Source organism: Tinamus guttatus, unplaced genomic scaffold, assembly GCF_059628265.1.
Source record: "Tinamus guttatus ecotype Peru unplaced genomic scaffold, ASM5962826v1 Tinamus_guttatus_pri_ptg000006l, whole genome shotgun sequence".
NCBI classification, from domain to species: domain Eukaryota; kingdom Metazoa; phylum Chordata; class Aves; order Tinamiformes; family Tinamidae; genus Tinamus; species Tinamus guttatus.
The window spans coordinates 1,138,455-1,163,563 of NW_028288540.1; the positions used below are offsets into that span (position 1 = coordinate 1,138,455).

The 25,109-nt window shown below is 40.4% G+C and overlaps 2 protein-coding genes across 4 annotated transcripts in view; one reads left to right on the top strand and one right to left on the bottom strand.

The window, feature by feature from the left end:
• Nucleotides 1-488: 488 nt before the first annotated feature.
• On the top strand, nucleotides 489-13,375 carry RNF32 (ring finger protein 32). Its single transcript, XM_088521050.1, has 8 exons — nucleotides 489-512; nucleotides 1,046-1,316; nucleotides 6,152-6,294; nucleotides 7,950-7,982; nucleotides 8,383-8,507; nucleotides 8,733-8,841; nucleotides 12,414-12,578; nucleotides 13,136-13,375. Exons 1-8 carry the CDS (start codon nucleotides 489-491, stop codon nucleotides 13,373-13,375), a joined length of 1,110 nt encoding a protein of 369 aa, XP_088377176.1.
• A 6,546-nt stretch (nucleotides 13,376-19,921) lies between these two features.
• LMBR1 (limb development membrane protein 1) overlaps nucleotides 19,922-25,109 on the bottom strand; it is a 54,235-nt gene continuing 49,047 nt past the window's right edge. For all 3 annotated transcript variants that reach the window (XM_088521163.1, XM_088521157.1, XM_088521170.1), the window contains 2 exons: nucleotides 21,677-21,838; nucleotides 19,922-20,179 (listed from right to left, as the gene is read on the bottom strand). In XM_088521163.1, coding sequence (XP_088377289.1) covers nucleotides 20,097-20,179; nucleotides 21,677-21,838 — 245 coding nt within the window. In that variant the 3' untranslated portion in view covers nucleotides 19,922-20,096. The remainder of the gene's footprint in view (nucleotides 20,180-21,676; nucleotides 21,839-25,109) is intronic.

Genomic DNA, 25,109 nt, shown 5'->3' on the forward strand with positions numbered 1-25,109 from the left:
CTGCGTTCTAGATCCTTGGGTGCAACAAGAGGCAGCATATTGAGCTCCTTGGGGTGCATTCCTCTTCTCCCGAGGGATTCCTCCTTCCCTTGGCCTTGTGTTTCTATAGTGCATCATGTTCTTGGTGCTTTGTAGGCATGCTGGGCATTAAGATAACATGAGAAGGAATACATACAAGAAAAGGGAGTTCCTCTTCACCCAAGCTGCTGCCTGAAGGTCTTCTGTACACTTCAAGCACAGCCACAGGGGGTAAGATAAGGTTGGCAGCAGAGGAGGTGTAATCCGTTGTTTACAGATCCAGAGTTTAGAGGGTCGAACACATGTTATGTTAAGCTCTCCCTGATGACAGGCCCATGAAAAGAATTAAACAGTAAGTTTTCACTCTGCTCCCAATGAGACTGTCTCTGCTGATAAATATAATTCACGTTCTTGTGCATTTCTGTTTGTAGAGCCCCATGACCTAACAAAATCAACTAAAGATTGGAGCAATGGAGCAGCATGGTTTTTGCAAGGTACAAATTCACGTATTTTAAATTAAGGTGTCAGGGTGGGAAGTGATGGAGGAATAGATAGCAAAGACCATTCTCTTAATAAAAAAATATTCTTGTTTAGATTCAATGTTTTGGAAGATTAGGTTAGCTTTTGGGATTGTTTTTAATTATATTGAAGTAAAATGTGTTTGAGCATGCCAAACTTTTATAGTTCTTGATGAGTTTATTGCATATAATAATTATGGGCTAAGTAATTAAAACTTAAAAATTACTCCTATTTTATTTAATATAAACGGTAAATCAAATATTTCTTTTGATTTTTTTTTTTATAAGTTGAAACTAGGATGTGTCAGAAACATCAATCTTAAATTGCACATTATGGTAATTGTATGTTAGGTTTCAAGTACAGGGGTTGTATGAGTATAAAAGTCTTTGACAAGTAAAAACCATTGGCAAAGAGCAGAATTTCTTTTAATGTAGTATAATGCATCTTTTTAAAAAGTATTTATAGTATTAATTGTGGAAAGGGATTTTTTTTTTCTTTTTTTTTTTAGGGCCGTTCCTCCAAACAAGAGATGATAGCAGTTACTGCAGTTGCTTTACAGGATCATATTATACATGAACTTCAGCTCCAGAATCTTTCATTAGTGGATCCTTTTAAGTCAAAGTCAAGGAATATAAAGAACATTTCCAAACCTGTGAACAAAGAGATGGTCAGAGCAATAGTAGACACTGGACTGAGAAAAAAGAGCACTCACCATAAAAAAGAGGAAGATTCAGAAAAGGAGTATGTTCTTGATCCCAATCCTCCACAGCTAACATTAGGTAAACCATTATATTCTGATTTGTGAATTGTTGCTTTAATATAATCTAAAGCACAGAAACTAAAGTTTCTTTTCGAATTTGATGTAAACAGTTATTTAAACAGCAGAATTTTGATCGCTTGCTTGAATTCATCTTTTTCTATCTGAAATGTATTAAAACTTACTCTAAAGAGGAAAGTCATATATCTTGATGAAGGAGAATTTTTCATTGAGACAGTTTTTTTTGAAAAATAATGTAAGTTTTATATATGTGCAGTTGTTACTTTCACGATCTTATATTCTCAAAACATCAACTGTTTGGATTTTGTATTTATTTAGGGGTATGTTTTAGTACTAAGATAATTCTTTGTCTGCTTAAAACTGTTTGCTTTTTTTTTCTTAGTTAGAAGACATGACTAGTGCTGCATTAAATGTATTCTTTGTTAATATATACCCACCTTTGCTCAAAGTTAAAAAGATTTGCTTTTACAGTGGTCCTGGGGCTAAACCCAGGAAGAATTAACACCTGTAGTTAAATACCTTTTTTCAAATCTAGAAGCAAACATGCAACAAGATAAAAGTCACAGATGTGAAGACTTGGAATCATGCCTGGTGAGAAAACTCACGTTTAAAAAGCATTATAATAGTACAGCAGTGACAGATAATATTGCTATTAAAAACAATGCCAGGGAGCATCTTAGCAAACGAGGAGTCCAAATCTGCTTCCCAGCTTTCAATCTTCTTTCCCTCTTTTCTAAAGGTTTCTGTAGTGTCCTTGCAATGAACAACGAATGTCTTCTTCATCTTCATGGTTGTCTTGATTAACCTTTTTAAAGGACCTTCCAGCTCCCTAAATGGCAATTCTAAGAGTAATAAACTTTCATCATAATTAGTAATTGTTTTATTTATTCTTTTTCTTAAAAATGCCCTCAGGCTTCTCTGAAGATCGTGTTACCTTTGCAGTAGTAACTGTCACAGTAGTCCCAGCTCTGAAGAGAACCATGTAAATCAGTGAGGCTCCATACAAGCACAGGCATCTGCCTTTTGGAATCAAGCGAGGGTGAAGAGGGTAACTTAAGATAATACACAACAAATGAATGTAACAAGGGATGGGACAAAAGGTAGCAAGACAAGATGATTATTAGTATATTTACATGACTGTAATTCTAAAGATGGGAGGGTTTTTTGCTTGGTTCGGTCTGAAGAGGAATTTGAAAGAGGAGAGGATAGTGGGGAAAAACCAGCTAAGAGGGACTGAGGTTAACACAAATATAAATAGCAAGTGATTATGGAAGCTAAAGGTTGTGCTGAAAAAATGCAGTCCAAGTGTGAGCATGTTCCTCTGCAATTATGAGAAAGACGAAGTATTTTCTCTTTAAATCGCAGCATTGACTGAGAGGTCCTGCATGAATGTTTGTGCGAGTGATTCCAAAGAATGTGCTGAAAGATCTTAAAAAGTCATTCCAGTTGTTTCTGGGTTTTGCTCGTTAGTATTTGACCTATATTTTTTCTTATTTTTAATGCTTCTATCAACCTTTCTCTTTCAATAAGGATCGTGCTTTTTAAACGTTACAGTTGTGAAACAACACTGATAAGGTAATTTAATGCAACTTTCTCTTCTTGAGTCTGCGGATATCAAACATGATCTCAGAGGCCCCCCAGACTAAATTTTTTTGAATAGTAGCTTGCATCTTGAACGCTAGTAGTTAGCATTTGAAGGTTAATGTATGTAATTGCTTTGCTAATGTTCATTTTAAGATAAATAATTCAATTACAGATGGGTGTGTCAGCAAAGGCGCTGGGCTTGTAAACGCTTGGTGCATAAGGGTGAAAACGTGTGCACATCTTGAGATGTGATAACACAGCTTTTATTGCTCGTGTTTATTCAAAATGCTACTTTGAGACTGTGCATATAACCTTTTGCCTCAACCGTGTGTCACATATGTCCTGCTGCCACTTCTGCTTCCTCAACTGTGTTCTACAAAAGTTGCTCTGCACAGCCTGGCTCTCACAAGTATTCTGTCTGGTCTATATTGTTTAAAAGTTAGTTTTCACATCCAGTCTCTTCCTATTTGGCAGTCTTAATCATCCTTTAGCAAAAACTTCAAATAAGCATTTTTTCTTACCCTGAGGGGATAGAAAAGGCTTTCCACAAAGCCATGTCACTGTCCTCCTTTACACACTTTCTGACCACAGTACTTGCAAGAAAGCCATTGCTAAGCATTTTATATGTCACTTTACTGTCTTTCATACTGTGGCTGGTTTGCTGTCTTGGTCCCTTTCCATTCACATTTTGTCATTATAATGACAGGCAATGTGTGTATATTGGATTGTCAAAATGTTATCCTGTTTCTTTATTCATTCACTCTTAGGTAGGACTGTAAGACAAAATTGGATACATATTTTTTATTGAAACCTTTATCTGTTACATAATTTGATTCTTTGTAGAGAAAACACTGATCTGTGCTCTTCAAGAGAAGGATGGTCAAAACAGAAAGTATTTCTGGTTAGGAGAACTCCCTGGCCACTCAGATAACTGTTTCTGCAATTCTGTTTTCTGTATGCTCTTTAAGAACTAGTTTATAGACTCTAGCTTGCAGAATCCCTAATGTTTCTCTCAAAGCTCACATTATTTTGCAGTGCCAACAGTAGCACCAGATGAGTGGACAGACAGTGCGTATTTTTAGTTAATGTAGTTTGGATTTTTATATGTTGAAAGTAAGCCCTGTAAGTGCATATAACTTGCACTTTTCTGCTTGCTTGACATTGACTGGCTTGAACTCTAGTCTGTAGTTTGTAGGCAGTGCTAGGAGCTGCAGAGCATATGGGAACATCCTGGATTTAGTGTCTCCATACCAAGTTGTATGGGAACTAACCCAGTGTGCCTGCAAGACAATCGTATATGGTCGCCATGTCATCTACAGCACAGTAAAAGCACAATTTGCTTCTGATATTTGGCTTTATGGGCACTTTGAAATCTCTGGTTGACCCCTGGCTTGATACCTTTTAAAAGGGAAAGAAAAGTAACAAAGTGATGTGCGTAGTTTGACATAAGTAGTAAAAGACTCAGAACCATTTAAACCAGTAGTTCAGATTTGAATGTATAATGCTTCAGAATTCCACTTCAGGACTTGGAATTCTTCAGCCTGGATTCATCAGGATTGCCAAAGATTTGCTCAAGTTGACAGAGTAGAGCCGATTAGTGGTCATTCAAGAAGACTTCCTGCATGAGTCTCTTCTGGATACAAACAAGACCAGGAAAAAAAATCAGCGAAGCCAAAAATCATAGTTATATGGACTGAAGTAGGACAGGCTGAGAAGCTAATTAAATCTTAGTGATATAAATCTATGTTGAAGAAGACACACCACTTCTGTTTAGTCAGATTTCGATGTCATTCCAAAAGCATAACCTGACAGAGCTTGAAATCTCCAAGTCATCCATTTGTTCCAAGACATGCAATCGAATTAGTTTACGTTTGAAGAAAGTCATATTTGAGCCCAAGGGAGAAAACATTTTGCAGAATTCCTTCAGTACCTCATAGAAGTTCTAGCACAAAGATCAAAGACAGTTTTGTGCAAATTTTAAATGATTAACAATATGCATCTGTGGATAGATGAGCTAAGAAGCAGATTTTTTTCTCAAAAGTGGGCAGATCCTATTCTAGAATAATGGTGTACTTGGGCAAGAGGACCACCTGAACCCCCTTCTTTCCATGGTTTGTTAGGAATCCTTTTCGTGCCTAATCAGTATAATGGGTTTGAACTCGGTGTCTAGTTGGGTTTTGAAAGTTTATTTAGAGCAAATACGTGCTGCTGCTTAATGTCTGTCTCATGCAAAGATTTTGGTAAGCTCTGTTCTTTGGTATGAATACAAGAGTTGACCTGTCCTTCCCTGTGCACAACTGAATCTCTCATCTGAGCTTCATCAGCTTGCATTCTAACGAGTGCAAGTCCCTCTTCCTTTCTGGTTTTAACAAGTGTCATTACAGACTCTGTCGTGGACTAATTTCCTTTGCTTAGGTCTCAGGCATCCCTACACAGTTGGGTCAGTCCACACAAACTGCTTCCTCTAAGGGCCTCAAGATGAAAAAGTTCCTCTTTGTAGGTCAAGCCCTGTTGTACCGACTCTCACATTATTCACTGTTGAAATACAACAGTTGATGTTCTTAAATTTGGGGGGAAATTTTGCAGACATCTTCACTGTTTCTGCTTAAGAAGATGGAAATTTTGCATGTGCTTCCAGCAAAGAACCTCGCAGTTTGATTAGAGATTGACAAGCTCAGCTACTCCAGAGACGCTTGCGGTGTCTTCCTGTGACCATCTCTCTGTTTATGCTTCTCCTTGCATCCTCCATTCTGATATTTTACTTCAGCTTTTTGCAGCAGCAACTGTTTAAGTGTACTGCCCTATGCATTTTTCTTTTAATTTTGAGAATACAATAATATAATGTTTAAAAACCCTCAGAAATAACTTCTAACAGAAATCTTGCATACATATTTATGATTTAAAATTACATTATTTTGCATCGTTACAATCTAACTAATAATCCTCATCTTAATAGGTGTGCACGGGTATCAAAACAATCTATTTTGATAAATAAAAAGTTACATTTAAATTTTTCCTTTATAAATCCTGTTCGAAAAAGATAATTCTGGTTCTGGCAATTACTGAATGACTAATCGTAAGAAGTATTTTGTCTTATGGTATGTAGTTTCTCTGATTATAACTTTCTATACAGTATTTTTTAAAAGTGCATTATTAGTGGATTTCACTTGGGGGGGGGGTGGGCAAGAAATTCAGTGTCTGCATCTGATCCATGTCAGTGGGTTTTATTCAGTGATTTGTTATTGTCCACAGCTCAGAAATTAGGCTTGGTTGAGCCTCCTCCCTTGCCACTCACTGCTGAAGAATGGGCAAAAATAAAGCAGAGATCCATAAAGCAGGGAGATTCTGTGCAGCCTTGTGCAATCTGCAGGGAAGAATTTGCACTCCAGCCTCAGGTACGTATATAACTGTAGTATGACTTGGTATAGGCTACTTCAAATAAGATTTTCCACGGTTACTGCTAAAAACCATTAGTTGAAAGAAGGAGGAAGAAAAATGAAAGAATCTGTGTTAAGATGCCATTTAGACAGGATTGAGAAAGGTTGGTAATATTTCCTCACTACTGAAGTTATGACGGTAGGAAAGAATGTAAACCAGCCTTTTTATCTGGCCTTACAAAGCAAATACAGGCTACTCTATAGATCCTTCTAAGCTCCAGTTAGCTATGATTTAGCTTTAGTTCTTCAAAATGATGAATATTCACCAATTATACAAATTTAAGATACATTTTCTTTTCTCACAAGTTTGTTACTCTTCAGTTCAAAGGACGTTTGTATTTGGAAAATGAAGTGGGTGTGCTCTTAATTCTGTTCACTCAGCTTACCTGAAGAAATGCTTGCATTTTTGCCTCAGTGGATTTATGCAGTGGATATGTATAGCATTAAGTGTGTTTACGTTGTGTTTTATGAGATTTACTTGTGTCATCTTGAAAGCCTTAAAACAGAAGGGACAAGCGACTGATTGAAGTGCTGCTTTAGAAAGGTGATGAGAGTAGTTAGCATAATTGTCCCAGCTGATTGCAAGTTTCTTTCCACGTTATTTTTATGATTTTTTTTTTCCTGTCTGTTCTCTATGTTGTTTTTCCCTGAAGATTTTTGCCATCAAGTCTGTGATGTGAATCAGGGTCTTTAATGACTTCAGAAGCAGAGCTCTTGCTTCCTTCCACCTCGGCATTAGCAGGAGGTGTGCAGTTCTCCAGAGGCAGGCGGGGATAGAGCTGGCCTAACAAGACTATTTTGCCAATCTGTGGCTACCCTAAAAATCTAAACCTTGACAAGAAAGAGCAAAAGACAGCACTCATTCAGAAGGTTACTCGAGATTTGGCACAAAAAGGGAAATGCCTCTGGAATTCTTTTTGTCCTGAATGTTTCTGAGCTTTCCTCCCTCAAAGGAAAAAAGCCACTGTATCTGAAAGCTTTCCCTTCAGCTGGCTGCTAGCCATTAATCCTTTTGTGTTTGCCAGCTCAATAGTGCACACTACTTGTTCTGGTTTTCACTCATTTCCCAGTTTTTCCATCTTCTAAGAGCCAATTGCCTTTTTTGTCCAGCTCCATATCTTTTGTCAGGATGGAGCTCACCAGTATTTGGTGGGAATTTAGGTCAGATAAAGGTGAAGTTTTCTTGTCCCCTGCGAACATGCTTTCTCTTTTGTTTTTTTGGGTTTTTTTTTTTTTTTGTATGTGTGAAATGCTGCATTTGATGTTTATCACTTGAAATGTAATGTCTTTGTGGGGGAAAGGGGAAAAAAAAATTAATGGGCTTTCATTTTAAGTACTTGTTTCATAATCCTTTGCTCCCATCAGTAGCAGTTGGCATTTCTTGCTTTCTGCCACCCCATGTATGTAAACATAAAATTCACACATTGGTTTAACATGTAGTTTATAAAGTAATTTCTGTAGAAGACTAATTTTCATTTCATCAGAAGGATTGTAACAGTAATGGAAAGAAACTGATGGTCTTTTCCAGCAGTCACAATTTTTATTGTCAACATTCTTCTACTTTTCAGCTTTCCGAATGGTTTAAAGTCTTTTTTTTTTCCTTTGAATAACAGGTATTGCTTTCATGTTCCCATGTATTTCATAAAGTGAGTACATTTTTGCTTAACTATTCAAGCACATAATACATGAGTCAATATCTTGATGAGCTAAATCTATTCATACTGAAAAACAATCTTGATTTCTGATTTTTATTGTAAGAAATTAATTTGAGGATATTTTGAGTTCATTTTTTCCATGTTCTTACCTTTTTGACAAATATGTGGGAAAAATGGAGATACAAATTGATATACTAAACAGGAATAGTTAACAAAAATTCGCAGGAATATATAAAGACTTAAAATTCTCTAACTATTTTACAGATATATACATTTTATAGAATGTTTATGGATTGATGAATGAAAAGTTTGTGTATGATGAAATCTGATCTGTCTCTTTTGTTCCAGTGATACATAAATATATTGTAAGTAATTACAATTATTTTTTCAGGCATGCCTAAAAGCCTTTGAAAAATTTACAGGTAAAAAGTCTTGTCCTATGTGCAGGAAAAACCAGTATCAGACCAGAGTAATACATGACGGGGCACGCTTGTTTAAAGTAAAGTGCGCTATCAGGTAAGCCTTACTGCTGCCACACATGCTGGCACTGGACAATATTTGGTTTAAAATAATGATCCATATGGGTTAAAATGTGAATTTCATCAGAAACTGTACCCTGGATGGATGCACTACCAAGTAAACAATTTTTTTTATTTAGATGTGCAAAATGATTGTTTCACATAAAGAGTAGAATTAGGTAAATTTGTATTTCTTGAGCAATAACATCTTGTTTTCCCACAGAATTCAAGCTTCATGGAGGGGATACGTTGTCAGAAAGTGGTATAAAAACTTGAGAAAAACAGTGCCTCCTAAAGATAGCAAATTAAGAAAACAGTTCTTTGAAGAAAAGGTATGGTGCATTTATTGGTGCTTTTATTCAGCTCCCTTATGCCAAAACTCTTCAACATCAGCTCTGTACTTTTGTCTTTATTCCTTATTTATATCAAACAAGCAGTCTTGGAAGCAGCTGTTTTGTTAATCTATTTATTTCACCTTATTTTCAAGGTACAAGTGAGGAAAATTTATACAAGCAATTTATGACCGGTGCATGCAACTGGGAAATTACTCTCACCTAAATTGCAAGTCAAGTCAGACCAATCTTTTTATTTTAAGTCACTTCAGTTATATAGAACTAACTGCAGTGGCCACCCTTCAAGGACACTTTAGATGTCCGTTTTAGGGAGAGACAAATTGATTAAAAACTGCCTACATTTTATCAGCTGATTGTAACCCACAGTAAATGCTTCCCACAATATAATTTCTGCATTAGGAAATAACTCTCATATGTGACACTTCAGGATTTTGCAGGGAATAAAAATGGGCGCCACTTTTTCTACTTTCTATTAAAAATAAATTTATAAGGTCTTCTCACGTGGATTAGTCAGGTTCGAATGAGCTTATGATTAAAGAATATATACTCCTTTTTTTTGTAGTGGCTTTCAAGTGAGAGTTGTAGATGAGTTTTCCTGCTGTTAGCACTTCTAAGTGTTGGTTAATGAAAACACTGCAGGGTTTTTGCGCAAGGAGCTATCCATTCCTAGATGCTAAAGAGCTTTTCTAGAATGAATTCTCTCTCTCTCTCTCTCTCTCTCTCTCTCTCTCTCTCTCTAACTTGTGCTTTTAAAATGTCACTCCCTAAATGTTAGCACAACCAAAGGGCAAGACAAGTGGGGAAAGAAAAATCAGAAGTTAGCAGTTAGATTTTTAATAACCCTACCTCACTTCGAAGGATCACAAAGGCTAAATGTCAAGTTTCATACTCTTGAATAAATGTCACAAAATAAGAAATAACACCTGAAATATTAGTACCAGGAAATATGCACGTTACTTGTTTGAGGGGGATACAGTAGCTCTTATTACACCAATCCATTTTTTAATAATTTAGATCAAAGGAGACACAAAGGGTCACTGAAACCAAACGATGTTACTTTTTAACACCACTCTGCACAGAAAGCAGTGTGTTCCTTAGAAGGCAGCGTGTTGGGTAGTGGGTTTCTTTGATCCTGCCTATAAATGTCACTTGCATATGTCATTTAATTGTAGTATGGTCTTTTATTGGTGCAGTTAAATCTTTTCAAATGCATTACACTATCTCCAGCTTTGCTAAAAACCTTCCCCATTGTTTGGGAAGGCAGGTAGGTCATTCGTGAAATGTAGCTGACTTCAGTTTCCTCCTCCCCCTCCCCGTGATTTCTCTGAACAATTTTAATTTAAATCTCCCCAAACACCATAATGGTCCTCGAATTTGTTTAGCCGTTTGACTTCCTTTATCACAGGGACATGGCAAACATTCTGTTGCTAACTTGAAGCGGCTCCAAGCAGCAGAACTAGGAGGATATTAAACCAGTAAAAGCTTATCAACTGATTCATTGATACGCTGTAAATTCCAGCCTTTTCATTTTACTATGGAGGGCTGCCATAAGTCAACACATTAGTAAGCAATTTGCTGACACTGGATCACTTAAGAAGCCTTCCCTGTGAGCAAAGTTCACCTCCGTGCTTTGTTTCACCGTCCCGTTTTGTCATCGTTTTGTGCCGCTCTGCGGCCGACGGATGCAGCCCTGCGCGCTGGGGCAGGATTGCACAGACTTGGCTTATGCCAGGTTATGGCAGTCATAAGAAGTCACAGGCAGAAAAGATACAGGTCTGGTGTTTTTAGAAATAGATTCAGTTAATCAGTTTCACTTGTTTGGGGGAAAAAACGGTATTATTGATTGAAACACGGCAGGGTTTAGTATTTAAATTACACATTACTTCACCTAGTACACATTTAAATTACACCTTGGTACATAACATCCAAACTATAAAAAATGCTTCTTGCTTTCTGACCACTGTTCACATTGGTATTTAATACTGATATGCCAACTAGCATAAATTTGGGGTTAAATTTTAGTTATTTTTTTTCTTCCTGCCCCTAGACTTCATTTGCTGATGGATGGGCATGGGTTGGGCCAGGTCATAGAGTCGCTTTCCTCAAACCTGGGACCCGAGAAGCTGTCAGTGGAGGTGAGAGGAAGGGCAGCTCTAACTTTCCTTCACAGCCCCTGGCTCTCTCATGGAAGCAAGGCAGGTGTGTTCACATTTGATACCCATATAAAGGAAGACCGAGCATAAATCAGGCTGGGAATGTTGCCCAGAAAGCACGAGTGATGTAAGGTTCAGATCTATCTGCCGCTATTCTTTGTGAAGTCGCTAGATGTGAAAATGAAGCCAGCAAGAGTAGGTAACGCTACAGAGTGGGACAATTCAGCCCAGGTAAAACAGCTTAGATGATAGATTAAGCAATAACATTCCTAGTAATTTTTATATTAAAAATACATAATTATATTAAAACACTCAAGACTAATAACTTGATGAAAGTAACCTCTAGTGTGGTAGCATTTCAGCGTCTCACTCTGGAAGCCCCGGACCGTGTCAATAGTGTCGAGATCGTGTTCTGCACAGACCCCTGAGGGCCTGGGCGCTCGGGGGTGGTTTTCCTCCTCAGGGAGGAGTCCTGAGGGAGCCCGAAACGACTCCTGGGCCCTGTGCAAGATGCAGAGCTTCACTCTCAAACTGCAGAAGGCGCCTTCATGTCCTGCTGCAGTTTGAATGTGGGTGCTGCACAGGGGCTCTCTGGAGAGGGCTTCTTAAGTTACACTTATGTTCTTGCACTAGCATTACCTAATAGTACAACTCAACCTAAATGGATACAACCTTTCCATACACTATTCTGGAAATCATTTGCAAGTATTTTAAGTCATAATAATAATAATAGTGAATCAGACAGCTAAATAAAAAGAATAGCCTGTACCAACTCCAAGAATCACTTACGCTACCCATATTTGGATGCTTGTAAAGTTTGTCTTTGAATCTTTAGAGAGAAACATTCCGAGTTTTTACAGAAGACACTTGCATATTTGCACATGATATGATCCTAATATTTTTATTATAGTAGGTGATACTAGAGGCTTTTCATAATTTTAGAGGGACACTTTAGAGGGAAAGAAGAAAATCTCTAAATCTTGACTGACTTTTTCAGAGTAGCTTTAGTGGGATTTGGGCTCTTGGTTCCTCTGGGTCTGGAAAGCTCTTAGTGCCAGCAGCGCGTTACTGGTCGAGCCGCAGCGCTTGTAGCCGTGATGCTCCCAGCTCTGTCAGCCCTGGACACGAGCGACCTGCAGCAGATTCCCTCGCTCCTGGGCAGTTTGCTCCCGGGAGCAGCGTCTGTCCCCCCCCGAGAGCTGGCAGTCCCAGCGGGGGAGCCTCCAGGAGCCCCAGTGCTGGGAGTTTGGGAGGAAACAAAACCTTGGGAGAGTGTCGGACTCTTCCGATGCACTTGTGCAATCCCTCATCATTCATCCATGTATGTAGGGTATGTAAGAGTCTGTACCTATAAACAACTCTGAATTCTGCTCTACTTACGCTTCATTTTCTTTTCAGGTTCAACATATCAGCACTCGGCTGCTCAGTTCCTATGATACCAACCTAGATGAGTTTTTTTCTGAAATCGATTCTTCTATCGCTGCAAGTCGAGATGCCTTCCAGCAGGTGGAAGGAAAGGAAATGTTATTAAGCAAACTCGACTGGGAGAAGATACAGATGCAGGTCAATTAGTGCTTTTATTATTATTAAACTCAGGTTTGCATTTAGCAACATAATCAATTTAGAGGCATGAGACTTTCAGCATATTTTTACATCTGTTCTTAACTGTTCCAAATCTCTAAAAAAGATTTTTAAATTGTGGTTTGCTCCTACATAGGTAGCATTTCTCTGTTAATTAGTTAAAGAGCTCAAAGAGTCAAAGTGCTCCTGGTTTAATGAAAATACACTTCATGTTCATAAAGGAAAAATTAAGGAAAAATTAATTTCTTATCAGTGAGGGTGCCAGAGCACTGGAACAGGCTGCCCAGAGAGGTTGTGGAGTCTCCTGCTCTGGAGATCTTCAAAACCCGCTTGGACGCAGTCCTGTGCCACGTGCTCTAGGTGACCCTGCGTGTGCAGGGGGTTGGACTAGATGACCTCTAGAGGCCCCTTCCCACCTTTAGCATTCTGTGATTCTGTAACTCACACCAATTTCCAGCTTTCTGATTAGTGCACTGTTTCTGTAGTTACCGGGTCCACGGTAGGTTTTTGACTTGTTTCCCTCTGCCTTTCTTCCGTAGGCATTTCGGCAGGAGATCTTTGACTGTCCTATCTGCATTATGCCGCTCAGCCCCGCTCTCCATCCTCCCTGTGCCTTTCCCGGTAAGGGCAGCCAGTTCCCACGGCAGACGGTGCTGCTGTCTTGTTCACATTTGTTTCATCGCACCTGTCTTCAAGCATTTGAAGAGTTCTCCTTGGGAGAAAGACACATGTGCCCTTTATGTCGTTCATATTATCAGAAGAAGGTTCTTGAATGTTGATGTATACATCTTCTAACGATCTACCTAACAAAATTTAGCTGACAACAGATTATATTTCTAACTCCACAGCCATTTTTTGCAAAGAAAATGGGCATTTCTTAATGGACAGTGATGTCAAAATAAAAGTTAAAAGAGGCAATGCTGCTTCTGAGTTGTTTTCCTTTCATATTCACTTTCATATTTGGTCTTAAAGCATCTTCATCGACATCCTCCTACTGTCACCCATCCCTTCCCCAGTCCCACTGTGGCAACAGATACATTTTCTGTCAGCAGCATCACAGACCAGAACTATTTACCTGGCTGCCTCTCCCACCTGAAGGCCTCTCACCACTGACATGACACTGAAGTGGCTTTAAAGAAAAGAGCATCAACACCCCACTTGGAATCAGACTTTATTGAAAACACAGTAAAAAAATCTTCCTACAAAACACTGAAAAATGTAATAGCTCAAATGAAGAGAGAAAAAAAACCACTACTTCTGCTTTCCACAAGAAAAGTCCAACTAGCTACAAAGGTAATTATTATCATACAGTTCGGTAACACAGGGAAGCATCCACAACTCAGAACTTGATACAGCACTTCTGTTTTTTTTTGATTGATTGTTTTGTGGTTTGTTTTTGCATGACCTAAAATAAGCTAGGAAGGGTTTGGAGGGAGGACGCTACATTGCAAGTTTTCTATGACAGTAACACTAATGACGGTCCAGTGAATTCTCAGCCATATTTTACCTTCATCCAAGATACATTCAAGTGAGGAAAAACTTAAAACACGTTGCCAGCTCTTACATGCTCTTGAGCACAAGTCAGGCTAAGAGCAGAGCACTAATGTCACCACTCGACCTCATACAACATTAAGATTGTGCGTAATTATTTCTAAAAACTAAAGTCTTGGACAGTAACCGCAGTGGAAAACCCGCAAGCGCAAGACGGACGGCGGCTGGTGCCGTCCCCGCAGCGCCCGCGCTAGCAAGGTCAGTACAAACCCCCGCTGGACACTATTGTCCCAGTCCCGTCACGTGGAGGGGCAGCTCCCGAACACGGGTCCCTCTGTCCTCTCCCCAGCAGGGGTTTCAGGGCGGTCGAGCTGAGTCTCAGCACCACGAGCTCCCTCCCTTCAGGGAGCGCAGAGTTGCCTTCCAAAGCCCACAGGGGAATAACAGAACTAGCACCATTATTTTTCTGTGTGTAAATGTGTGTTTTCTGACACATCAAGACTTCAAATCCATGACTTCCAGACATCCTTTTCCACCCCCTTTCTCAGAGCAGTAAGATTTAGGCCAAACAACTTGGAAATTACCTTTGAACACTGAGGAGGGGCTCAGCTTGATTTCCCTCAGCTGAGGGGCTCAGATAATTTCCTGACAAAGCTGGTGAGGAGGCAGTTCCACCATGTCCAGGCAACTATATAATTTAGCCAAAACTGGGAAAATCAGCGAGGGGGAAGGTGGAGGAAGTCACATATCAGTAAAAGCATTTTCCTTAAGCATTAAGTGTTCTTTAAAGTGTCCTCGCTGCTCACAGGGCAGGTGCCACCATCGTGCTGCTTTTCTTGTGCTCTTTTTACAGCAACAGAGAAAACGCAAGGGCCAGAAGGGGAGCAACAACAAAACCAACGTGCAGCAAGGATCTGGAGCAGTTGTGCATCACCCCAGGTACTGACTGTACTGAGTGAGGTACCTGGGGCCTCTAGGAACTGGGATGCCCTGACCGCAGTGTCCATGCGAGGTCTGAGACCGGATCCAGCTCTTGGGGAGTTTGGATTTAAGGATTCCAGAACTGTCAACATTTACAGGACAAAATAATTACATTACTCTCACTGGGCCTGCTTGGAGCCAGCTGCTATGTTTGTTATACATTCAAAGCCATGGATATAAAAGTATTTATTGGCAATAAATGAAACAGAAAATTACTTAGAAAAAAATACAGTAATTAACAGAGACCTAGCAACTGGCCCCAGGTTGCTGGTGCCAAGGCAGAGCTACATTCACAGTTGCACAGGCTTCTAGAAAGTGGAAATCGGGGCACTGTTACCCCACGAATCACAAAATTGGTATCGTAAGAAGTTAGATTCTGTCTGGTGCAGGGGAAATCCTGGGATATTTGGATGACAAGCTGTTAGTTTTCATGTTTCTTCTTTCTGAAGGAAGGGTTTGAAGTGTTTCCGAGATGTTTAAATTGTGGGGGTAAAAAAAGACAACTTCCTATTTAAAGGCCCTGCATTGCTACAGATGTATTAAGGGTCTCTCATTCTGTTAATTCACAGTTTGTGCACAGCAAGAGACACTTTATCTGTACAACAGCAATACTACTGAGTAAGCTGGTAAATGCCTTGAAATCGTGATGAAGGAAAGGCAGCCAAGGCACTCATGTTAAGGAACCGAGGCCAAACTCAGGAGAAAAAGAAGTTCCATCAGCTCCCAAATTTCGAGAGTTTAAAATAAAAAATACATTTGTTACCTCCTTTTACGAAAATGGGGTTTTAACGCTAGCAAGAGAAGAGGACACGGACCCTCCAAGCCGGGGGCAGGCGGCTGGTTTTGCTTCCCTGCTCCAGGGCTCCGGGTGGATCCTGGAAGCTGCACTTGACGTCGCCTCCCACACGGCCCTCGCGAGGGAGCCCAGCGGGGGGAACACGTGGACACATCAACCCACAGCGCGTCAGGGCTATGGCCGGGCTCTGGCTGCTGCGTGGGACTGACTCAAAGGCTTTTTGGAAACCTCAAATGGCTCTAATGTCACTAAAGTAACTCGTCAATCTCCCAACAATAAATTCAATACTTGGGAACCACAAGTACAAGCTCCTGGAGGATGCTGCAAATGTGTTTGCACCTTTAGCTGCCTTTGCAGCATATTTGTGGCCTCAGGTGCATCCTCTGCACTGCTGGCACAACATTACTTCAAGCTGGCAAGACAGATATTAACAGCAAGGGGTAGGGGACCTCACTGCCTTCCTCAAAGGCTCATAGTTCAGGTCAACACCTGTTTGATCAAACAGAACCAAACATATTTCTGTCTCACATTGGCTGTGCAGTTATCCTTCATGTATCGCTCCCACTCAAATGACTTTCCCTAGATGAAAAAAAAACTCTTTTAAACAAATCTGAGGACATGTGAAATACCAGGATTTAGCTCTTCTCCTGAATTTGCTATTCCACACTTAGAGAGGCTGCCCAAACTCCACTGAGCAGCTGGCTTAGCTACAGGAGATGAGCTGAGCCCTTCTCCTCTTCTCCCTCCTCTCACAGACAGGAAAAGAGGGAAAACCAGATCCTCTGAGGAAGCTCAAGAGAAGTCACGGGCAGGAAGGAGCCAGTTACTCCCCACTTGCCCTCGTTTCTTTCTCCCTGGGGTCATTTCCTCAGGGCTACCTTGTCATGCCCACCATGTTCCCGCAGGTGCCGGCTCCCGCTGCTCCCCCCGGCACCGGGGAGCTGCTCCTCTGCCGAGGGGCTGGGAACCAAACCAGGAAAACGTCTGGACAAATCCTTTAATTTCTGTGACACTGTAAAACAGTCGGTGTAAAAGGTATGAGAGAAACAGGGCCAAGGATAAGTATCACGTTACAGGCAGTAAACAAAGTTTTCTAGGAATGCAAAGCCCTACTGGTACAGTAACCCATACTCCTTGTTTTTAAGTTTGAAGCATCAGAGATGTGCTTTACATTTAAAAATCCCACAATGCTACAATTCTGCCACTGTACTTAATACTGTGCTACCAACAGAACGCAAAGCCCCAGACGGCTAATGAAAACAATCCACGTGTTTTGGTCCGGTGTGTGGTACCTGCTCGGAGAGGGAAGCGCTTTGGCCTCAGAAGAAGCGAGGCAGGTGTCGATGCTCCCACGATCAGCTGCGCATACCTGGAAGGTACAGACTGCCCGACTCCACGTGAGTCAAAAATACTAGGAATGTATTGTTAGTACCCATGAAGGAATTTCCAGTTGCTTGTATTTCAGTGAATATATCTGTGAAAAATACATAGTGACCTCTATGGTACACTCAGTGCATCTCAAAACAGCCTCATGGTTGTGAGCAGCTTTGCATCAGCAATGTCATTTTTAAGGCCAAACATGTATTTTGGCATGGACAGTGTCACAACAGCTGAACTTAAAAACACAGTCAGTGTCAGCACGGGGTAGCTGTGCGGATTAATCCACCTTAGAAACCACAGTATCTCAATCTGCCTCTGCACCTCAGTGTAAAATCCTCTCAACTTAACCCCTGCATCTCTGACTACCGAGTCCATGGGAGCCACAGCTCCCCTGCTCCCAAAAAATAAATCAGCTTGAAAATCCACTGAACTTCCAGGCTTTTCAGCAGGAAGGGTCTTTGCTCAACTGGAGATGATTTGTTCTTGGCTTCTTGGATTACTGATGCCAGGGAAAATACGAACCCAAACAGCCACGTCTCTGGCTACTGGGAATGAGCAAAGACTCGGGCTGGCTCCCACTCTTGATGTTTCTTCCTTAAACTCTGTTAGTCCAAGCCTGTCCTGAGCTCTTCATAGAAAGACTTTAGCAAGGAGAACTGACCTCATTAGATACCACAGCTCACTGGCCCCGTTAAGACACCAGAATTTTGGTCCTATTGGCGCTTGCATGGACAAGGGGAGACATTTCTCTTATTTTTCATTGTAGTGTGAGCACATAAGGCTCCAAGCTCTGAATACCTGAATGATGCCCCTAATAAATCTCCTGATGTTTTGAATGTAAACAGACACAAAAAAAGAAACAAAAGAAAAAAAAGAAAGAAAAGAAAAGAAAAAGAAAAACACTTTTGAATTATGGCTCCCTGTTCTTGGCTGGGGAACTCTGACTCAGAGGAAAAAAAAAATCTGTCCAAAATTTCAGCATTAAATTCAAACAACATAAGAAATGCCTGTGTATCTTAGTGAAATCAAGCAATTTTACTTCAAGTCTTCCAAGACTCAACACAACACACCAACAGTCAATTTAATTAGCCTTGAACGTCTGCTAATGACACACAAAAACGCGGCAGCTCTCCACCACATCTACTACAGCAGTATTTACAGCACGGCTCAGTTCGAGTCAGAAAAGGAAACGGAGAAACCCCCACAGACCCTGGAGCTGGGTTTTTGAAACGCTCCAGGAAAAAAACACGAGACAAGAACAAAAATCAATCGTATAAACACACACACACCCCGCCCAAGTCACACTCACCCAGCAAGGTCTGCAGCCCCGTGCAGTCATCCCAGAAAAAAAGCCAAAAAGAAGTTTCCGACGAGGTTTATGTCATTCCAGAACCCCACTGGAGAACCAGCTGTCACAGTGCGAGTCAGCGCAAGACCCCAGACCTCAGGCAGGTGAATTTGGGCTCTCCAGGAGCCAGAGACCGACAGCAGCATCGACTGAGCCACGGCGACCCGGCGGGTGCCGACGTCGCCCCGTTGCCACCTGCTTGGGGACGACTTGCAGCACCCGAGGACACAAGTGAGAACGTTTTGAGGGAGCCCTTGGGTTGGGGGTGGCACCTTGTTTTTATGAACTGCTGAGAGTTTTCCTGAAGCTGCAGTAATGCTAAGAAAGGGGCTTCACCACCCACTGGTGCCATCCTGACCCTAAGGCTGCCGAGCAGCTAACCTGTAACATTGCAGAAATTGGTACTCTGCAGATTGAACACGCAGGTTGTACTTACCGAGCGACCCACAGCGCTTCCATAAGCTTAGAATTTAATTTACGCTATCTACACATACAGGCCTATATACACGTTCATGTCTATACATTAAAAAACAGACGAGTGAAAGATAACTGGTTTATGCCACAGAACAGAAATCCTGGTAACTACAGTATAAATGCAGAGAAATAATTTACTTCAAATTAAAAGAAGATTGTAAAAAACTGTGCAATTGCAGCCTCCTAGGCCTACGCTACTTGCATTGATTCCAAGTACTGCTGCTAGGCAGAAGTTGATGGGTGTCTCAGGGGGTTGTACCGGGGAGGGCACCGGCCTCACGGCACCACAGCCCACAGACCCCAAGGGCTGCGATTAGGGGGCTACGGAGCTTTTTACCAAGCTAGGCTCAGATTTAACACTGAAGTTCATCTTCATCTCGTGGTTCCCTCTACTCGAGAGGACGTTGTCTGACTACAGGGAAGGCAACGGGGCACTGAGCTAAGAACTGGGAGCTGCAGACACCGGCCCCCCGAGGAAGCTTCACACTGACTAGGAGCAACCTGCTGAATCCATCACCAAGGGAGCTGGGATCTCCAGCAGTGACTTTTGTTTTGCAACAGTTCTTAGTGGATCTGCTGCCAAGGGGACCTCTTCTAGATAGTTTACATTTCCAGTAAGGGTCATATTGGACTTCAAGTGCATTTTTTTTAACTCAAGTCCCAAAGTTATTCTTTAGAGCTGTTTCTGTATTACAACAGGAGGTACTGTGCACTTAAATGGTAGCAAGTTAATACCTAAAGATATGAAAGTGTCAAAAAATAAAAAGGAATGCATTATTCTCTTCAGCTTCCAGTCTTCAAGGCACCTCCTGCATTGACTTACTGGAAAACTTACAAGCAGACCAAAAGGTAACCGGGAAAAGGAGAAGCTGCTACAGCCAACTTCCTCAGAAGCCCAACAGCATCCAAAGGTGAGACGAGGTTGGACCCACACTATCAACAAGTCACATCAAGACAGAAATGCTGATGAGATGACGGGAATGCCATGAGGTTGATGCTTTCAGCTCTGGTGGTTGCAGATGATTGTTCATCACAGTGATTTCTGATGCCCGTTTGCAGAAGGCTTTGCCTCCGAGTCTCTTGGATTGTTGGACAGATGAAGTTTATCTAATCCTGCAAAATATTAGCAACAAGGAGCAGTTAAGATTCTTTTATGTTTCATGCATGTCCACTCAACGAAAGTACACTGCATACAAACCCAATTCTACCTTGTGGTGAAGGTCTCCATGAAGACCAGAACTGATTTTCTGACTCAAATATGAAACACTTCCAGGAAACTCCATCTCTTGTGTTATGAGTGGGAAAAGTCCATTAAAGGGGACTTGTTTTGGCAAAACATAGAAAAGGCAGAAGCTTGGCTTTACATTGCTTTAATCCCAAATTTAGCAGTTGAGAGCTGCAATTCTTCCTCAGTTCTTCAGTCTGTCAATCAACACCATAGGCCTGGTGTTGAACAGCCTGGAATAACTTAAAAACAGCACCTTGCTGAGAAGCATCCACTGCTGATTTTAAGATGATTTGTGATAAACAAGCCCTCTCTAAATTATTTAAATGTTCAAAACGGGAAAAAAAAAAAAAAAAAAAAAACTGATGTGGTATGATCTTCAGGTTTAGTTAAGTTCATTTTATGAGAAGACCTTGATTCATCTGTTAGTTAACTTGCATAATCCTATCTTGATCAACTATGCAACTTCTCTTTTCAGAGAAACTTCTAGCAACTTCTAGCATAAAATCTATGGAGAGTCACACACTCCTAAGTCAGCTAATATCTTTCCCTGAAACTTAAAAAATAAAAAAAAATCCCATCTTAGCCCTCCTGTATCGGGGACTCTGTATTTCATTTCCTGTTTAGTAGGTTTGATGCTACAAAATGACTTTTCAGTAGAATTGTAAACCTTATAAAATGTTTAATTGTCCCCAAGAGAGTTGTGTCCTAGGAAGTGCCTCAGTATTGTTTTCCATGGTCCCAACTCTGGGAAGCAGGGATCAGTGAAGCCAAGTGCTGCATCGTTCAGACACTACAGTCTGTGCATGGACAAGGTTGTCAGCATCCACTACTTAAGCTTGACTACTAAGCCTAGGCCACGAGCCTAGGGAGGTAGGAAGCTTCACTAATTAGTCAAGATGAAATTTAGGAAGAGCACAGTAAGTACGGGCATTTCCTGCTCCAAGTATTTATCAAATGTGTCAAACCTTTCTTGTACAATCACACTGAAATTCTGAGGAACCATAAATGCACAATTTGACCATTTTGGACTACCTCGAGTTCTGGCTATTCAACTGGACATTTTACTCAAGCTTATTGCAAAGACTCTCTGAACAAGTACACCAAAGATTTTCTGAATAAGCAGACCTTAAGAAAAAGCAGCTGAGATTTCCACAAAGATATTTTTAGGAAATTAGTCGATTGTGGTTTGAACAACAAAAAAAAAAACTCCTAAAACTTATTACTAATTTCAAATGCAGGCTATGAGGACAGCACAATATGAGAAACCTGCATGAAAACAAGCAGTTTGGTGAGTTGCACAGAACTTGAACTGCAGCACCTAACTTCACACTGGGGAAAAGGAACAGATAAAACACAAACAAAGTTCTCAGTGCTCTTATTACCTAGTGCCTTCAGGAGCTCTTCTCGGACAGCAGAGGTGAATTTTCTGACCAGACACAACGTTGTCACAATGGCGAAGAGCAAGTTGTAAGATAATACGATATAGAAGTTGCCCAGCCAGTTAAACCTTCCAAAGTCTCCAAGAAGATCAAATCTGGTAATTCCTGTTAAAATTGCATTTACAGTTTACATTAAGAATCTTGATTACATGTTTATACAACACAGTCAAGTTTCATTCTCTTATTTTTTAAATGTGAAAAGAAAATTCTTCCAGACAACATACAGTGTAGGACCCCTGGTTGAGTACACAAGACAGGTGCTTTTGCCTCCTGATTGTCTGCCACAAAACTGTAAGACAAACTTATCAATCAAATGTTTGAGTTTCCTAGCAAAATGACTGAATAATGTGAGTTAAAGTTATTTATCCTAGATAAGAATTTCCCCTTCATAATTTCAATAAATAACTAGAAAAATCAATAGCAGTGTGAAAACTGGGTGAAATGTCCCTTTTATGAGCTCTTCGCCTATTTTGGAAAAGGAGAGAAGCACTGTAGGCTTTCAGAATAAAAATCTACAGGTAACAAAGAGCCTTTCTTTCCATGAGAAAGACAAAAATCTTATAGCAAGCGTTAGGCCTTGGCAAGTGCTTTCCAGAGCCACTGCTTTTGAAATCCAGGTTTAAAGACACCGTTCCCCCTGAGGTTTCTCTCAGGGTCTAACCATTTGAATGGAAGGACGAGTGTGGCTGAAGGGCCTGGCAGCACCTGGGCTTTGTACTGAGCACAAATGAGGCAACTGCTAAAGCCCGAGCTACCTGAGCAGGGCTTCTCGGGTCTGGTTTTAAGCTGGAGGGCACATCCCAGGAGGCAGGAGAAACGGCTACACGTTGTTTCGCGGCCACACTGGCTTTGAGAAAGCCAGAACTCACTAAAGGATAAAACATTTAGTTAACACCCAGAGAACGGCAGTCTGCGCTTGAGGAGTCGTCGTATTCCAAAGACGTCAATGCTAAACGCTCAGAACCGAGACGGAATGGTAGGAAGGACAGAGGTTTGGAGTGGCCTCAGTCAGAACAGCAGTAAGCTCCAGGATATCTTCTCAACAGAAAATACCACGACTGAAGTTCTTGGAAGCAAGTCCGGAGTCGTGTCCAAGACATCTGAGCCTCACAGCTCAGAGATCCCGGCCAAGAAACCCAAGAGCCCTCAGCCAGCCAGGGGAGCATTAAGAGATACGCACGTTTCTTTGACTTTAGTATCAGCCATTTAAATGAAAAAATAGGAAGATCAACTTTGGTGTCTAAGGAAAACATGCCTAAGTGAAGAAAGTAAAACAAATGAGAAGTTTAAAAGGATTTAAAAAAGGACTGAAGCTGATCAGAAAAAGCAAAGTGGAGGGAGGGAGAAACATGAAAAAGCACAGAAGTTCATAATATAAGATGATGTCTGACTGAAGCACTGGTAAATACACAAGGAATAATAACAATTCTTTTCACACTTATAACCAATGTCCTTAGGAACATTCTCAAGAGAGTGTGTTAGTCATACTGCAGAGCTACGGGAAAAAAGAGAAAAATCAAGTTTGAATGTAGAGGTTCTCCACATTCAATCAAGTTTCAATGCAGAGAGAGCTTCAAAGGAAAAGAAACAAAACAAGCAGGACTTTTCCAAAAGTTTTTAGCCAAAGACAAAATACTCCTTGACACAAAGGGCTAGCAAGGAGTAGGCACTCTCAGAACGGCAAACAAAAATGACTCCTGATATGTCTGTTTAGAGGAGAAGGGAAAAATACAACCCATGAGTTACGTGCATTTTCCTCTGCTGAATCAAAAAAGTCATTGCTCATCTGAAAAAAAAAATAATCTGACCATATCATTTTGTAGGTCTTGGAAAGAAAAGTGTTAGTAAGTTCCTAACAACCTACACAGGAAGGATCTACATCCCCCCTAAAAGAGCTGCCTAGGACTGCATTTGAGAAACGACATTGTACCAGACCAGAAAGCTGCATCTCTACCAGACACAAATACCTTTCCCAGAAAGTTGGTGATAATTTACCAAATATACTAAACAATTGTACAAGTTAAAAAAAGAAAACAACGAAAAACCCTCTGCTTTCAGATTTTACATACAATAAGTTTTTACATCCAGTAAGCTTCATATTTCCTTAACCATAGGAAGCAATAATCAAGGGCAAAATTGTTGCTAACCTTTTTTTTTTTTTTCCCCTATCAGAAGACTTAATTTGCTTTGCAATTCTTTCTTTGTGCATTCCTGGCTCTTAGGTACTCTCTTCCCAATTTGTTTGACAGTGGTTAGCACTACAGTGCTGAGGGCAAAACATCTGTCAAAGCAGCACTACTCAAAGGCTGAAATGTACTGGAAAACTTGAGTTAATTTATTTTAGTAAAAACTATTCTGGAGTTCTCAAAAGTGACAGATAAGAGACATCCACCACTTATGTATTTAATAAGTGCTACAAAACATGTACAAATTCTCATATTTCCATCTTTACAACTTGAAAGAGGTCACTGCATGTATTGGATAACTTTTGCTAATTCACCTTTCCATAATGATAAAGTCCAGCTTTTTTTTTTTGCATAGCCTAGAAACTTGCTTTTTTAATAATGTGAAAAGACTATGAATCTGCTTAACATATTTATTTCTTTTCATCTATTCAGTGCCACAGGGCGGTAGCATGTAATGCAATACAGGATATTTTTGAAAGCCCCACATGACTCACTGTACTCTAATACACTATTAATCCTGTTTGGACAGCTGTGTCTGTGCATTTGTTAGCTGGGTGTTAATTGTTCCATCTTTTTTCTTCTTTTATTTATCTCTATGGCAAACTATTCAGGAATTTCATTTGTTGGCCTTTTTCTTCCTTTTTTTAAAGTGAGTTTTACCATTAATCTGTTTCCTATGTGACAACAATGCACCCAGCATGTATACTTTCTTCCACGGAATCTGTTTATTATCAACTGTTAATCTCATAGATCATTAACAATGCCCTTTTTTAATTTTAAAAAATGACATGTCCTAAGTTTTTGGAGACAACACTAATTTGTATTTGTAAAAAATCCAAAACACCTTCTTTTTTTCCTAACACAACATATTGTTGTAAGTGAAAGAACAGTTTGACTTATTACCTCTTTATTATCGCTATTTTAGAACTAGATCACGTTAAATATCTAAATTCTCCTTTCAAATTTTGGTTAAGTTTCACAACAGATTTTTTAAACTGAGCACACACACACACCCACACACACACGTAAATGTATTTATCTCAGAATTGAAGCCTCCAAAATGCATCATATTGCAAAGCCATTCGCCTGTTTACCTTGACAGATTTTTTTTAATCAATTGCATTTAGTAAATACGACTCTTCATGTATTGACAGACACACAGCATAAAAACAGTGCAGCTTACTGCAAAA